Source organism: Desmodus rotundus, chromosome 9 (assembly GCF_022682495.2).
Source record: "Desmodus rotundus isolate HL8 chromosome 9, HLdesRot8A.1, whole genome shotgun sequence".
NCBI classification, from domain to species: domain Eukaryota; kingdom Metazoa; phylum Chordata; class Mammalia; order Chiroptera; family Phyllostomidae; genus Desmodus; species Desmodus rotundus.
The window spans coordinates 43,476,163-43,493,777 of record NC_071395.1 but is presented as its reverse complement, the minus strand read 5'-3'; the positions used below and the strand labels follow the sequence as shown (position 1 = coordinate 43,493,777).

General features: G+C 38.7%; 1 protein-coding gene across 1 annotated transcript; it reads right to left on the bottom strand.

Moving 5' to 3' along the window:
* On the bottom strand, positions 1 to 16,606 carry LOC112301364 (zinc finger protein 709). The gene is made up of 4 exons (XM_024556804.3): positions 16,471 to 16,606; positions 3,413 to 3,539; positions 3,150 to 3,210; positions 1 to 2,764 (listed from the first exon to the last, which is right to left on the bottom strand). Exons 1-4 carry the CDS (start codon positions 16,471 to 16,473, stop codon positions 1,012 to 1,014), a joined length of 1,944 nt encoding a protein of 647 aa, XP_024412572.2. The 5' UTR covers positions 16,474 to 16,606; the 3' UTR covers positions 1 to 1,011.
* Between the last annotated feature and the right edge of the window lie 1,009 nt (positions 16,607 to 17,615).

The following is a 17,615-nucleotide window of genomic DNA, read 5'->3' as shown; positions in this document are numbered from 1 at the left end:
TGTTTATTAGAATGGAAAAAGTATCTAATACCTATCACCCCACAAAAGGAGTTTTGTAAGAAAGAAAGAATATATATAATGGAACAGAAATACCCAGGAACTGTCACAAAACCAGTAGGAAAATACCAAACTGCCATTTTTCAATGGCCTCTTAACATGAAATAAAACATCATAAAAAATTAAGCTTAATTGCATATTAGAAATAAACTTGAATTTGCCCATGGATCTAACAGGCTTCAAAATGTAAAGAGACAATATTATTAACTCTGATGATGAAAATTTATTGCCTATTAATGTTATGTAACTGTTGAAAGACAAATTGCAGAATAACTTCACCTCGATATTCATTTCTAAAAGTAACTGATGCTTAAACAATGAGTTTGAAATGCATAGGTCCACTTTTATGCAGAACATAAAATGTGGACCTGCACAGTTTCAAACCTGGGCTATTCAAGAGTCAACTGTATTTTTGATCTTCAGCTTGGTGTTCATTTATACAGAAGGCTGGCTTAGGTTACACACAAATTTTCAACTGTGTGGAAAATAGTAGTTTCCCCTAACTTCTGAGTTTTTCAAGGATCTATGGTAGTAAAACTCCCATGTGCCATTATGCACTTAAAGAAACTTGGTGAATATAATTTATTTACCATTTTAATAACAACTCTTTAATCTTGAAAGTTTTGTAGAATAGCCCTGGCCAAACTACTCAGTTGGTTAGAGCATCGTCCCAATACGCCAGGGTTGTGGGTTCATCCCCAGACAGGGCACACACACACGGAGCAATCAATGGATGCGTAAATAAGTGGAACAACAAAATGATGTTTCCCTCTCTCTCCCCCTCCCTAGCTGTCTCTAAAATCAATTTAAAAAAATAAATTTTTTTAAAAAGAAAGTTTTCCAGAACACTGTAACTAAATTAATTTATATCAATCCTTTTTATGTTTCCACTTTTTTATTTCTTTTCAGTGGTTTTACATGTAAGGATGTGGGCTAACTAAAGTCTTCCCCACACTACTTGCATTCAAGAGGTTTTATCCAGTGAGTCCTTTCATGCCTTCGGAAGGAATACGGATGACTAAAGTCTTTCCCACATTCTTCACATTTATATGGTTTTTCTGTAGTGTGTACTCTCATCATGTGTATTCGAAAAATTTTGTTACAAATGAAGGCTTTTCCACATTCCTTACATTCATAGGGTTTTTCTCCAGTATGAGTCCTTTCATGTCTTTGTAAGGAACTGTGATCTCTGTAGGCTTTTCCACACTGTTTGCATTCATAGGGTTTCTCTCCAGTGTGAGTTCTTTCATGTCTTTGATACAAACTAAGGCAAGTGAATGCTTTCCCACACTCCTTACATTGGTAAGGTGTATTTCCAGTGTGCATTTTCATGTGTCTTTGAATGGTGGTGCGACAAATGAAGGCTTTACCACAATGTTTACATTCATAGGGTTTCTCTCCCGTGTGAGTCCTTTCGTGTGTTTGTAAGGAACGATAATATCTGAAGGCTTTTCCACACTCCTTACATTTATAGGGTTTCTCTGCAGTGTGGGTTCTTTCATGTATTCGAAGATTACTAGGAGTACTGAATACTTTACTACATTTTTCGCATTCATAGGGTTTCTCTCCAGTGTGAGATTTTTTGTGTATTTTTAAGAAACTGTTGCATCTGAATGCATTTCCACATTCCTTACATTCATAGGGTTTCTCCCCTGTGTGTATCCTTTCATGTATTTGTAAGGAACTATAATATCTCAAGGCCTTTCCACACTGCTTACATTCATAGGGCTTCTCTCCCGTGTGGGTCCTTTCATGTGTTTGTAAGGAGCTGTAAAATCTGAAAGCTTTTCCACACTCCTTACATTCATAGGGTTTATCTGCACTGTGAATTCTTTCATGTTTTCGAAGACAACTGGGAGCACTGAATGCTTTATTACATTTTTTACACACATATGGTTTCTCTCCAGTGTGAGACCTTTCATGTATTTGTAAGGAACTGTAATATCTGAAGGCTTTTCCACATTCCTTGCATTCATAGGGTTTCTCTCCTGTGTGGGTCATTTCGTGGGGTTGTAAGGAACTGTATGATCTGAAGGCCTTTCCACACTCCTTACATTCATAGGGTTTCTCTTCAGTGTGAGTTCTTTCATGGATTTGAAGATGACTGGGATACCTGAATGCTTTACTACATTTTTTACATTCATAGGGTTTCTCTCCCGGGTGATTTCTTTCATGTCTTTGAAAACTTCTATAATATCGGAAGACTTTTCCACAGAGTTTACACTGATAGGGCTTCTCTCGGGTGTGGGCTCTCTCACACGTCCGAAGAGATGTTGAAGAACTAAAGGTTTTCCCACACACCTTGCATCTGTAAGGAGCATCTGCACTGTGTGTGGCCATGTGTTTTTCAGGGCTTTTGAGCCACATGAAGGTTTTTCCACATTCCTCACATTTATGCGATTCTTCTCCATTGTGATGTCTTTCGTGTTTTTCAAAAAACTGAGTATAAGTGAAAACTTTCCCACATACAGTACATTTACATGGCTTCGCTCCACATTTCTGATACTCAGACAGCCTGTGTCCCATGTGACACGTGATGTCCCCATTATTGGATGACTGATGCATGAAGACTTCCCCCCACACACTGTATTCCCAGGGTTTTCCTCCAGGAAGAGTTTTCTTCAGACTGAGACTTGGAATAAGGCTGAAGTTTTGTCCACACTGGCTACTCTCCCTCCCTTTGCAGAGTCTCTCTACCATTTGACTCCTACAAAAAACAAGAAGCACATTATTAATTTCTTTGTTAATAATTTTATATTTATTAGTAGAATATCTGAACTACCTAAATAAAGGTTTACTCTCTTGCCCAAATTGTTGGACACTGAATACACTAAAAGCTCTGGAAAACAACTTCAGCCTTGCTATTATCAAAACAGCAACTGTCACGTACAGACTTCATTAATGCTATTTCCATGTAAACTATTTCACAAACACTGGACATCTATGTCATATAGATAAAAGTAATGTGGTGGAAAGATTTTGAGAAGCAGTGAATTTGAAGCAGGGGTAGTTTGGGTTGATTCTTTTAAAAATTTCATAGCATAACAGGTTTCTCACCTGAGACACTGCTCTCTATTGTGAGTGTGACTCACCTACATTTTCTCTCCTGGTGTTTGTACTGATCTCCAATGTCATGATCTTCCCATTTTTCCCCTAAAATGTAGACCAAGAAATATGATTCCAAAGTATTAGAAATTATAGAAAATTATCAGATTCTAGTTCTATGATGAGCTATAACTATAACTAGTTTATTTATCAATGTCTTCTATTCCTACATTACATGTTAGCACAATATTGATGGGTAAGAAACACCTGTCCTTCAGATGAGGAAGTGAAGGTAACTTGTCATCCTTACCTATGGAGGCCAGGTTCCTGAAGGTTTCCTGCATCACATCTCTGTAGAGTTTCTTCTGCAAAGAATCCAGTAAAGCCCACTCCTCCAGACTGAAGTCCACAGCCACATCCTCAAATGTCACTGAGTCCTAAAACACCACAAATATGTGCACAGCACAATTTATGAGTGACAGACAGCACTGGACATCTAGCCTCCATTTACGGGGAGGTTACATATGATTCTCTCATCTGCAAATATTTTATCTATGACTTGATCATCAAAAACTTACTCTCTGTCCACAATTACTTCCTCGTAAATTTGACACCATCATGAACACATGGAAGGTATTTACGTATTTTTACTGTGATGACATGATATTTTACGTATTCCCTCTACTAGCAGGATCAGAGCATGTTGGGAATAGAAAGAAATGCCACAGAAATGAGAAAGATACCAGGGTGGGCAAAAGCAGGTTTACAGTTGTGAGTATACAGAACATAAGAGTTAATAAAGCTATTGTGATAATCATAACCTGTCTTTTTCCATACAAACAACTGCAAACCTACTTTTGCCTACCCCTGTATTACATTTTTAAGATGATCAATTCCTTGTTTAAAAAAAAGTTTTTAATCTTTTTTATTACTCACCATCCACAGTACTCCACGAGGCAGAGGGTTAAATCTGCACCAGGTTACAGTGAACACATACATACTGAATATTAGAAGCCTTTTGTTCTATTGCTGTCACCAAGCATGAGCCCAGAAGGCCTCTGACAACGCCAGTTTTAGCGAGGTCCCGGGAGCCACATCATCTTAAAAGTTCTCCAGACCATTAAAAGTCGTCAGCTACAGCTGTCTGAATAATATTCATACAGACAAGCACTGCTTTTTTCTTATGCAATATTGATTACAGACTCAGCTCTTCCTTTCTCTCTCTGTCCAACATGATCACCTGGAAAGTTACAATCTGGTGCCACTTATCTATGGGGATACATTCTGAGACATGTATTGCTTGGACAATTTCATCTTTGTGGGAACACGTAGAGTGTACAAACCTGGATGGTATAGGCTACCAAACACCTAGGCTATGTGATACAGCGTATTGCTCCTAGGCTACAAACCTGTACAGCATGTTGCTGTATTGAATACTATAGGCAATTGTAACACAAGGGTATTTATTTGTGTGCCTAGGCAATGCCTTCCCTTCTTCTGTCATTTCCAAGCTCCCCTGTGGAGTAAAGGAGCATGACAGCTCCACCCCTGAGCATGGAATCCCTCAGCTGATGACAGCACACACTATCAACAGAGTGTGATGGGGTTTATTACATCCACAGCTGAGGTCTTGGGGGAGTAAGGCAGGCCTCTCAGGAAAGGCTAAGATAGTTTATGAGAACAAGCAAAGGTGCATGCACTTGTTGTTTTATGAGGTTAGGGGCTGAGCTGGGGTGAGAGCTCACACACAAGGGCAGGAGCTTGCGTGGATTCAATCTCTTGCTACAGCAAAGGAGAAAGCCCTCAGGCTGTCCCATCACCTCCTTCAGATGGCATACAAAGGGAAAGAAAAGCTGACATTAGTCAATGATAAAAAAAAGTGGGAGTCAGAGACTTCCAGTGTCCGGTCTGGCACTTAAGTATCTTAGAAGCTTTTATTTCTGACATTACAATAAAAAAGCAAAAAACCTTGAACTTTTCTTTTTAAATCCATCAGATAATTTAAACCAGGACTCAGTGTTCCCAACATTGGAAAAGAGAAAATAAACACAATACTTTGAAATATGCCCCAAATATTATGTTCTTATCATTACCTATACTAAAAAATAGATACCTCATTGAAGTCTGATGCAAAGAAAAAAAAAAGTCAGAACACAATATCCATGAACCCTAGGTACTTTTTTAAACAGAAAACTTAAATCCATGTCACGGGAGTACATGAAGGAAAAGAAAGACAGATAAGAAACAGAAGAAATCAGTGAAGTAACAATCAGTGAGAGTTTCCTAAAAATGATGATAAATAACACACTAAAAATGAAAAAGAAAAGTGTACAACCAATTATCTCATATTCAGTGTAGACAAAAAGCAAAGACAGAAATAATATATTGAAACAAAGATTAGAATTAAATTACAGTTCCTATTAGAAATCATTCAAGGAAAGAGTAGAGTATAAAATTTAAAATTTTAACAGAAAAACACCACTCTCCTTTGTCAAGCAAAATTACCCTTCAAAACATAAAAAATAAAACTTTCAGAGACAAAAGTGAGAAAATCTGTCATGACTACACGTATTTTGAATGAGACTTTCAAAAATTCAGCGGAAAGAATGTAAATGTTGAAGATGGTAAATCAGAAAAGAAATAAATAGAGGTAAAATATCTTCTGTGTTTCTTACCATAATTAATATAGCAGACGACATGTTGTTTAAAATAACATAACCAACAATGTATTTGACAATCATGTGCTAAGAAATATGTGCAATAAGTAACAGTAGTGTGAAAAAAGAAAACAGCAGGGGGAGCTTTGAAGGGAGCGGTCTGAGGCACCTGCATAATCAGCAAAGCAGTACAGTGCAACTTGACAAAAGAGGTGACTGAGTTGTAAACGTATCCTCAAAACTCAATGGCGAGCGCCAAAAAAGTTTTTAAATATGTGTAATTGATTGCTAACAGCATAGAAAATAAAAGTATGAGGGGAAAAAAATGCTCAATTAAAGCCAAAAAAAGCAGAAAAAGGAGGAACACACACACAAAAACTAAGGACAACAAATAGAAACAGTGAAACTAGTCATCTGCACACACCCAGGCCCAGAAGAGGGAGCCACGCGCTGTGGATCCTGACAGCTCGAAACAGGTTGCCCCGGGCCAGTCAACAGGCAGCGTTCAACTCAGAGCTGCATCAGTCTTACAGATCTACCTAATACATAGAAACAAACACAAAGAGACAGCCAAAATGGGAAAACAAAGAAACAGCTCCCAAATGAAAGAAGAAGAGAATTTTCCAGGAGAAGAACTAGAAGAAATGGAGGCAAGCAATCTATCAGATAATTTAGAGTAATGATTATAAGGATACTTAACAGCATGAAAAAAGGCATTGGAACCATAAGAAAGGACCAGTCAAAAATAAAGAACACAATATCTGAAATAAAATAATACACTGGAAGGAAAAAATAGTAGATTAGATGAAGCAGAGGATCAAATCAGTGATTTGGAAGACAATGTGGAAAAAAAAACCCATGCAGAGCAGCAAAACAGAAAAAAGAATTTAAAAAATAAGGAGAGTTTGAGAAACCTCTGGGACAACATGAAGCGTAACAACACGGGAATACCAGAAGAGAGTGAGCAAGGGATCAAGAACCCATCTGAAGAAGTAATGACTGAAAAGTTCCCTAACCTGGTGAAGGAAAAAGACACAAAAGTCCAGGAAGCTCAGAGAGTCCCAAATAAGTTGGAACCAAAGAGGCCTACTCCCAGACACCTCATAATTAAAGTGGCAAAGCTAAAGGCAAGTAAAGAATCCTAAAAGCTGCAAGAGAAAAGCAGGAAGTTACCTACAAAGGAGCACCAATTAAACTGTCATCTGATTTCTCAACAGAAACATTTCAGGCCAGAAGCGAGTGGCATGAAATATTCAAGAGATGGAAAAGCAAGAAGGACCTACAACAAAGGCTACTTTATCCAGCAAGGCTATCATTTAAAACTGAAAGAGGAATAAGGAGCTTCCCAGAAAAAGCTGAAGGAGTTTGTTAACACCAAACCAGTACTGCAACAAATGTTAAAGGACTTGCTTTAAGACGGAAAAAAAAAGAGAGGGAAATAGTCTAACAATAAAATGGCATTAAATACGTATCTATCAATAATCGGATGGAGAGAAAAGGCATACAACTGAAATTGAATAACAATAAAAATTTTAAAAGAAAAATGAAAAAATAATAATAATAATCACCTTAAATGTAAGTAGTTTAAATGCTCCAACCAAAAGACATAGGGTAGCTGAATGGGTAAGAAAACAAGACCCATATGTATATATGTATATACTGTGTCCAAGAGACCCACCTCAGATCAAAAGTTTTACACAGAAGAAAGAGGGACAGAAAACCTATCTGAAGAAAAAATGGCCAAAAACTTCCCTAACCTGGTGAAGGAAACAGACATCCAAGTCAGAAAGCACATAGGGTTCCAAACCAGATGAACTCAAAGAAACCCACAAGACACATAATTAAAATGCCAAAAGATAAAGAGAGAATCTTAGAAGTAACAAGAGAAAAAGAGTTATGTACAAGGGTGTTCCCATAAGATTAAGAGTTGATTTTGCAACAAAAACTTTGCAGGCCAGAAGAGAATGATGTAATATAATCAACGTAATAAAAGGGAAACCTACAACAAACAATACTCTACCCAGCAAGGTTATCATTCAGATTAAAAGAAATACAATTTCCCAGACACGCAAAAACCAACAGAGTTCCATCACCACTAAATCGGCAACAAAAGAAATGCTAAATGGACTTCTATGAGCAAGAAATAAAAGGACAGAACTAAAAATAAGATTTTAAAAACTCAATGGTAAAGGCAAGCATTTAGTAAAAGTGGTAGATCAACTAATATAAAGCTAGTATTAAAGTTAAAAGACAACAGTAGTAAAATCATATGTATCTGGAATAAATTAATTAAGGTATATACACAAAGATGTAAAATATGTCAAAAACATAAAATGGGGAGTGGGGAGTGAGTAAAAAATGTAGTGTTTTTAGACTATGTAGAACTTAAGCAACTATTAACTTACAAGAGACTACTATAAACATAGGACGTGAGAGTCATGGTAGCCACAAACCACAACCCTGTAACAGGCACACACACACATAAAAAGAGAAAGGCATCCAAACATAACACTAAAGAAAGTCATCAATGCACATGGGGGAAAAGGCAAGAGAAGAAGGAAGGAATAGAGGAGAACTACAAAATCAATTAGAAACAATTAATAAAATGGCAATTAAGTACATACCCATCAATAATTACTTTAAATATGAATTCTCCAATTCACAGAATGGCTAAATGAATAATAAAAACAAGAGCCATACATATTTGCTTACGAAGAATTATTTCAAATCTAAAGACACACACAAACTGAAATGGAAGAGAAGAGAAAGATATTTCATGAGAATGGCAATGAAAATAAAGCTGCTATAGAAATACTCGTATCAGACAAAACCCAAAACAATCTCTAATAAAAGCCAAAGAAGGGCATTACATAATAATAACATAATATTTAAACACATTTATGCAGAAATGCCTAAGTACATACAGCAAAAATCAGTCACCACAAAGGGAGAGATTGATAGTATGACAATAATAGCAGGGGACTTAACAACCCACTTACATCAATGGACACATCATCCAGATACCCAACACAGAAACACCGGCCTTAAAAGACACATTAGACCAGATGGAATTTGTAGTTATTTACAGAAACATTCCAACTAAATATAACAGAATACACTTGTTTTCAAGTGCACACAGGATATTTTCTCTTTTTTTTTCTTTTTATTGAATTTATTGGGGTGATGCTGGTTAACAAACTTACACAGGTTTCTAACACACAGGTACACAATTCTAACACACATCATCTGTACACTATGTTGTGTGTTCACCACCCCAAGTCAAGTCTCTGGAACATTTTCCTAGATAGATCACACATTAGGACACAAAACAAATATTAATATATTTAAGGTAGAAGTATCAAGTATCTTTTCTGATGACAAGGATATGAAACTAGAAATCAATTATAAGAAGAAAACTAGAAAAAACACAAATGTGTGGAGGCTAAACAACATGCACTAAATAATACAGAGGTTAACAAAAAAATCAAAGAAAATATCAAAAAATACTTGAGACAAATGAAAATAAAAACACAGCATTCCAAAATCTACACAACAAAGCAAAAACAGTTATAAAAGGGAAGTTCATAGTGATTCAGACATACCTCAAAAAACAAAATAAAAATTTCAAATAACCTAATCTTACACCTAAAAGAACTACTTAAAAAAATTAGGAGAAAGGAAATAATAAAGAGCAGAGTGATAACACATGAAATAAACAGAGACAAAAATAGAAAAGATCAATGAAACTAAGCCTGGTTCATTGAAAAGATAAAATGAATAAACCCTTAGCCAGACTCATCAAGAAAAAGAAAGCACAAATAAATAAAATCATAAACAAAGGAGAAGTTACAACCGACACGACAGAAATACAAATAATCATTAAGTGAATATAGCAACAAGCTGGCCAATCAAGATGAAATGTATAAATTTCTACATTACATACAATATTCCAAGCCTGAATCAGGAAAAAATAGAAAATCTGAACAAACCAATAACTAGTAATAAAATTGAATTAGTAATGAAAGAAACCCCAACAAACAAAAACCCAGGACCTAACAGTGTGCTGAATTCTACCAAAAACTTAAAGAAGTGTTACCTATATTCCTCAAATATTCCAAAAAACTGAAAGAAGAACACTTTTAAATTCACTCTACAAGGCCAGCATTACCAACACCAAAACCACATTTAACATAATAGTCTCCAGATCCATCCATGCTGTTGCAAAAGTTAGAATTCCTTCTTCTTTACTCTTGCGTAGCATTCCATTGTGTAAATGTACCACAGTTTTTTTATCTACCCATCTACTGATGGGCACTTGGGCTGTTTCCAAATCTTGGCTATTGTAAATAACATTGCTATGAACACACAGGTGCATATATTCTTCTGAATTGGTGTTTCAGGATTCTTAGGATATATTCCCAGAGGTGGAATCACTGGGTCAAAAGGCAGTTCCATTTTTAAGTTTTTGAGGAAACTCCACTGTTTTCCAGAGTGGTTATGCCAGTCTGCATTCCCACCAACAGTGCACTAGGGTTCCCTTCTCTCCACAATCTTGCCAGCACTTGTTTGTCTATTAATGGTAGCCCTTTTTGGCAGGTATGAGGTGATACCTCATTGTGGTTTTAATTTGCATCTCTCTGATGGCCAGTGATGTTGAGCATTTTTCATATGTCTATGAGCCATCTGTATTTCCTCCTTGGAGAAGTGTCTATTCGGGTTCTTTGCCCATTTTTTTTTTTTTTTACTGCACAGTTTGTCTTCCTGGTGTTCAGTCACACCAGTTCCTTATATATTTTGGAGATTAAACCCTTGTTTGATGTATCATTGGCAAATGTTCTTCCCGTACAGTGGGTTCCCTTTTCATTTTGATGATGGTTTCTTTAGCTGTGTAGAAGCTTTTTAATTTGATGGTAGTCCCATTTGTTTATTTTTCCCTTTGTTTCCCTTGCCCTAGGAGATACACCAGCAAAAATACACTACACAAGATATCTGAAATTTTACTGCCTATGTTTTCCTCTATGGTTTGTATAATATTGTAAGTTATATTTAAGTTTCTCTATCTATGTTGTTTATTCTGGTGTATGACATAAGTTGGTGGTCTAGTTTAATTTTTTGCAAGTACTAGTCCAGTTCTCCCAACACCATTTATTGAAGAGACTGCCTTTACTCCATTGTATGCTCTTGCCTCCTTTGCCAAATATTAATTGACCATAAAGCTGTGGGTTTATTTCTGGGCTCTCTATTCTGTTCCATTGATCTATGTGTCTGTTTCTATACCACACTGTTCCACTGCCACACTGTTTTGATTACAGTGGCCTTACGGTATAGTTTGAGATCAGGTATTATGATCCCTCTTTGTTCTTCTTTCTCAAGATTGCTGAGGCTATTTGGGTTCTGTTTTGGTTCCATATAAATTTTTGGAATATTTGTTCTACATCTGTGAAATATGCCATTGGTATTTTACTAGGAATTGCATTGAATCTATAGATTGCTTTGGGTTATATGGACATTTTAATGATGCTAATTCTTCCAATCCATGAACCTGGTATACACTTCCACTTATTTGTATCTTCCTCAATTTCTTTCCTCAGTGTCTTTTAGTTTTCCGAGTACATGTCTCTTACCTCCCTGGTTAAATTTATTCCTAGGTACCTTATTTTTTTGGTTGTTGTTCTTGCAATAATAAATGGGATTATTTTCTTAGTTTCTCTTTCTGATAGTTCATTATTGGTGTATAAAAATGCCATCGATGTCCCAGTATTGATTTTATCCTCCAACTTTACCAAATTTATTAGGTCTAAGAGTTTTGTGGCGGAGCCTATAGGGTTTTCTATGTACAAAATCACGTTGTTTGTGAATAATGACAGTTTTATTTCCTCCTTTCCAGTATGGGTGCTTTTTATTTCTTCTTCTTGTCTGATCGCTGGGACTAGGACTTCCAGTGCTATGCTGAATAACAATGGGTAAAGTGGACATCCCTGTCTTGTTTCTGATCTTAAGGGACAAAGCTAAAATCTTAAGCTTTTAGTTTTTGCCCTCACACTTTTTTAAAAAGTTATTTTTATTTACAGGTTGACACGCAATATTAGTTTCAGGTGTACAGTATAGTGGTTCGATATTTATATACCTTACGAACAAAGTGACCACCACAGTAATTTTAGTAGCCATCTGTCACCACATAGCTATTACAATATTACTGCCTCTATTCCCTATGCTGTACATTACATCCCCATGACTTATTTCATAACCAGAAGTTTGCACATCTTAATCCCCTTCAACTTTTCTGCCCATCCCCCAACCCTCCTCCCCTCTGGCGACCATGTGTTTGTTCTCTGCGTTTAGCACCTCACACTTGTCAGACTAACTATGATCAAAAAGTTATTAACAAATAGCAAGTGTTGGCAAGAATGTAGAGAAAAGGGAACTCTCGTGAATTGTTGGTGAGATTTTAAATTGGTGCAGCCACTATAGCAAACAGTATGAAGGTTCATCAAAAAATTAAAATTAGAACTACCATTCGAACGAGCAACTCCACTTTTGGGTATTTATTCAAATGAAACAAAAATACTAATTCAAAAACATTTGCACTCCTAAGTTAATTGCAGTACTATGCACAATAGAAGATGTGATACATACACACACATATACAATGGAATATTACTCAGCTATAAAAATAATAAAGTTTTGTCAGCTGCAGCAGCATGGGTGGAGCTACAGACTTTTATGCTAAGTGAAAAAGTCATACAAAGAAAGACAAATGTCATATAATTATGTGGTATCTAAATGCCATATGTGGAATCCAAAACAACAAACAAAACAGAAATAGATTCACAGAACAGAGAACAAACTGAGAGGTGCCCCCCAAAAAAGAGTTTGAGCCTCAGGCGGTGTGGCTCAGTTGGTTGGAGTGTTGTCCCGGAACCAAAGCGGGAGCGTACCAGAGGCAGCCAATCGGTGCTTCTCTCCCACATCAGTGTTTCTCTCCCCTCCTCTCTCTCTAAAGATCAATGAAAAAAAATGTCCTCGAATGAGGATTTAAAAAGTGAATAAATAAATAATAATTTTAAAAAGCATTTTGGTAGGATAGGTGAAAAAGAAGGAGAAATAAGAGGTCCAGACTTCCAGTTAATATAATAAATCAATTATCAGGCTGTAATTTACAGCATAGAAAAATAGTCAATAATATTGTAGTAAGTCTGTGTGGTGACAGTGGGTTGTGAAATATATAAATGTGAAAATCACTATGTTGTACACCTGAAACTAATATAAAATTGTATGTCAACTATACATTAATTTTAAAAAGTAATGAAACTTTGTTTTTACACTGAGAAAGAAAACACCTGCTCTTTAAGGAGTGGCCATCTGATGGGCTCACCTCACTCAGGGGGTTTAATCACCCTACTCACCTGAATGTTAAAGAGAACTCAGCCTGAGTCACACCTCTCCCTAAACACACAGGTAGGCTCCAACCAGAAGTGACCCGAAACCACTGTAAGGAGAGCTCCATTCTCAAACTCCTGCTCCCAAAGAACGAGGAATGACTAAAACTGTCAACTCGAAGTCCTCTGAATATATGACAGGATTAAACAAAGAACATTTACGCCTGATCCATGAGGGAAGAGGGTGAAGCTGAGTGGGGAGGGCGGGGACAGCGGGAAGAACTGTAATAGCATAAACAATAAAAAATATTACACACTTGCACTCATTGAAAAAAGAAGTCCTCTGAATATAGCACCCAGGCTCAGTGATATCAACAACACAGCTCAGGGCAGCCTGGCTCACGGGGGGCCCCCAGCAGGCCTCCGAGAGCAGGAGCCTCCAGGTTTAGCAGTCTGACAGATAAGAAGGACCAGGGGGAAAGGGGGGGCTGAGGCTTAAGTTGTCAGGAGTCAAACATCAAACTTTTGGAGCCTGACCACTCATGACAAGAACGCACACAAGTATGAAAATGTGCATCCGTACTGGGTTGTTTTTATATAAACAATAGCAAGGTAACATACACATAAGAGATTAAAACTATTGTTTTGTGGGTGGCTAACCTTAGAGCACTGAAGTGGACCAGGATGTGTAATCAGGAAGCCTCCTTAAGTCAGACTTCTTAGAAATTTAATCAACCTTCCAATGTACTGCTTATTTAAAATAAGGACAAAATTTTATATATACCATATTTCCTATGCTTAAACACTACTTTAAATTAATTTTTTAAAGTAAAAATTAATTTAACTTCTCTATACAGAACACCACTGTAAGATGTAATCCTTTAAACACTAAAAAATATAAAATTGCAGACCATCAAAAATTCCCAAATCCCCTAATAAAAAGGACAAGGGACATTATAACAGTTCCAGTAACATTATACATAATATAATATAGTACATTAGGGTTTGCAATAAAGCCCTGAAATAAACTAGAAAATTCAAAGATGCCCATAAATTTTAAGTTGTTTTTCTTATATCAGTGAAAATAAAAATTCAACTGCTTTTTTCCTCACATGCATTAAAATAGAAATTCATTTGCCTAAGGAATAGTATAGACTTTTCAAGGTCAAAGTTCTCGAGAGTCATGGACATACAAAAACTGACCTAAAAAACGGAAAAATCACTTGGGAACTTAAAGCACCCATCTCCCATCCTCAGGTTCTCTTCCATAATTAAACCTAATTCTATTTGGTTCCCCAAGTTTCTTGCCTTATTCACACAATATCTCCCAAATTATATTTTAAAAACCCAGGTGCTAATGGAAACTAGAATCAAAGGGCTGGAATATTTAAGGGAGAAAGGAATCCAATGAAATGAAACAGCAATACTGGAATCAAGACAGATAAGCAGCCTTCTTCCCTACAGTTCAGAAGGAAACGCACACTCAGAAAGTTGAATATGTTTACACTAAGGGACTAGACACCCCCTGCTGAGATTAAAACCCCAGGAGTTGGTCACTCCCAGGGGAAGGAGAGGAGGGACACCTGAGCAGCTCAGGAGTGGACTATGGGAGCTCCTACTGCACAGGTGGCAAACACAAGGCCCACTGGCCGAATTCAGCCCTCCACCTTGTTTTATCTGGCCCAGCACCTTGCTTCTACCCAACAGCAGCGCCGAGCTCTCACTTAACTGTTAAGGAGTAGTTACGTTTATACAGTCCTAAAATGACATTCGGCCCTTTGAAGGCAACCGCAAGGCTGATGTGAAAAGGCCCCCGGTGAAAATGAGTTTGACACCCCTGTCCTACAACCTCCTCTCCTGTAGGCAAGAAAGCACTCCTTTCCCCAGGCTTTCATTCTTGCAAGTGAGAGAACTCTCAGCCTGATTCAGCTTAACTTCCAACCCAAATGAACTCCCCAATTCATAAACCCGTTCTCAAGGAGACAAAAACAACTCACCTTCACAGATTTGCTCAATGTACACAAATTATACTCTGAATGTAAAACCTCAACATGAAATCTAGAAATGTCTAGGTCCAAACATCCACAAAACCACAGCCACAACCACAACCACAACCACAGCCACAGAAAGGAGGGCATCCGCAGCCACCTCCACCCAAGGCCCTGCACTGCTTCCCCACTTCCAGGGCGAGGAAGCTTTTCTCATGAATCTACTCCAACAATTCTGCTCCGCAAGGCTAAGCCCTGGAATTGGATTTTAAAACACTCCCAAATCAAACAAATCTCAGAAACTTACTACACATGCTCGGGAAGAGTGAGAAAAATTCTAGAAATGGAATGTAATACTGGAAATTTTTTCTTCTGAATTCTCTTTTTGCATGTTTGGAGGTCTTTTATGTGTCTAAGTTCTATTGATTAAAATATACTTTACCCTTATAAAAACTGAGACTTAAATAAGTCAATAAATGTTTCCAAGGTAACAGGCCCAGGGAAGGGGCGGTGCTGGCAGGAGAGAACACCCAGGAAAGTTTCCAAAGAGGAACCTCCACCCAAAGGACTTCCCCGAGGTTGTCTGTGCCCAGGGAACATCCTGGGGGAGAGGAACGGGGACTTCATATGTCTTCCGGGTGGTTACTATCGGCTTTCCTCTCACACAAAATATCCATACAAATACTACTCTCTAAAAAAGAGCATTCCATTGTTCCGTACAAAAATTAAGTACGCAATTAAAATATTGAGTCTGTGTGAAACGCACCCCGGAGGACAAATAGTTGGTAATGATGCTGTAACTCAGGGACGGAAGGGGGCTTTGGGAACTCGAGAACCTATCCGGAAATTCGAGGATTTATTGCCAGTTTTAGTAAGGGGCAATCTGGGGGAACGCGGTCGTGGATTTGAGACCCTGCTTCCCAAACATTCAGAAAACTCAAAGAAGACGGCTCCCCCTGGGGAGAAAGGAGGGACTGGGGACTACGGACCACATCTCCTTCCACGCACGAATCCCGCAGACCCAGTCACGATTTCCCCAGGTGTCCAGGGACCACCGCACCATCTGGGGAGACGCAGGTCCTGGGGCGCAGAGCTGCCCAAAGACTCTGCGGAGGCGAAGTCGCCGCGCAGTGACAGCACGGAACCTCCAGGTCCCGGTTCCCGGCTCAGCCCCCTTGCCGTGGGGCTAGAAGGGCTGAGGCCCAGCGGAGCCCCCAGCGGATCCGGTCCGCAGACTCCAGACTTGACCGAGGGGAGGCCGGTCCTACCACAGCCGGTTCCAGCCGGTTCCAGCCAGTTCAAGCAGCCCCTGCTCCCGGTCTCTGCACCCGGCCTCATACTCACCATTTCTAGGTTTCCTGGGTTTACCTGAGTCGTGCCCAAACTTCCACTACCAAGCAGATCGCGGCGCCGCAGAGCCTACAACAGTAACCAGGGACCGTTAAGCACGAGCGACGTGCATTCCCGAGCCAGCTCTGAAGGTAGTGGAGAAGTCCACGCCCATGTGGTGCCTCACCCCACCCACCTGCCTCAGCGGCACCCCTGATTGGACAGTTGCTGATGGCGCTCGGAATGAGTGACAGCCCTCTGCAGGACCGTAGACTCAGACTTTAAACAACTTTTTCCTGGCATGGAGCTGACCACTGTATTTGCCCAGCTCTTTGGAAACACGTGGGCACAGGTGTGCACAGGGAATTCCTGATTCAGTTTCCAAATGGTGCAAGTAAGGACAGAACATGAGGATGGGGAGCCAGGCCGGACCACACTGGAACAGGAGGGTTTATGTCCTCTACCGGTCAAGCAAGGGCTTGGTGCAAGGCTGTCAGGCCATCCATGGCACTGAGACTCTTTAGAAACACCGACACTTAATGTGATCTCACCATCTGTAATAACGACTCTGGCCCCACTTCAATCTTTGATGCTTCCCAGCAAATCTCTTCCTCACCTCCAGTCAGTTGTGCCTCAGAGCACTTGGCTGTGGTGGGAAGTTGGAACCCTGGGGCTCTAGCGTGGGTGCGCGGACTCTCCTCAGTCTCACCACGGGTGTGGGATGTGTTCATTACATTCTCAGATGTACACTTGACGCTGGAAGGAAATTTAAGTTTTCCTGTGTCCCTAGAGAACTCCTACTCGTGTAAATGACTATAATATCCCTAAGGCAATTGATTCCCATTTTCACTGACAGTAGAAAAAGAATAAATCATTATGTAAACTTGGGATACATATGGAAACTTTCTCCTCCCCCCCCTCTGGCTTTACTGAGGTATAACTGACAAACAAAATTGTCTATATTTAAAGATCACGGCATGATGATTTGATATGCATATACTATAATGTACACTTGAAATTTGCTAAGTGTGGATAAAGCTTTCTCACCACCCATACACACAAAGTAACTATGTGTAGTGATGAATGTTGCAGTCTGGAAACACTGATATGCCTAAATGATTGGACAGTGAAATTTTTTAAGTATTTATTTATTTAAACAG

Excerpts from the sequence above, each read along its gene's own strand:
- LOC112301364 (XM_024556804.3), bottom strand. Across the intron at positions 3,211-3,412 it reads CAGGAACCTGGCCTCCATAG|GGGAAAAATGGGAAGATCAT; the intron begins GTAAGGATGACA and ends TCTACATTTTAG. Across the intron at positions 2,765-3,149 it reads CACCAGGAGAGAAAATGTAG|GAGTCAAATGGTAGAGAGAC; the intron begins GTGAGTCACACT and ends TGTTTTTTGTAG.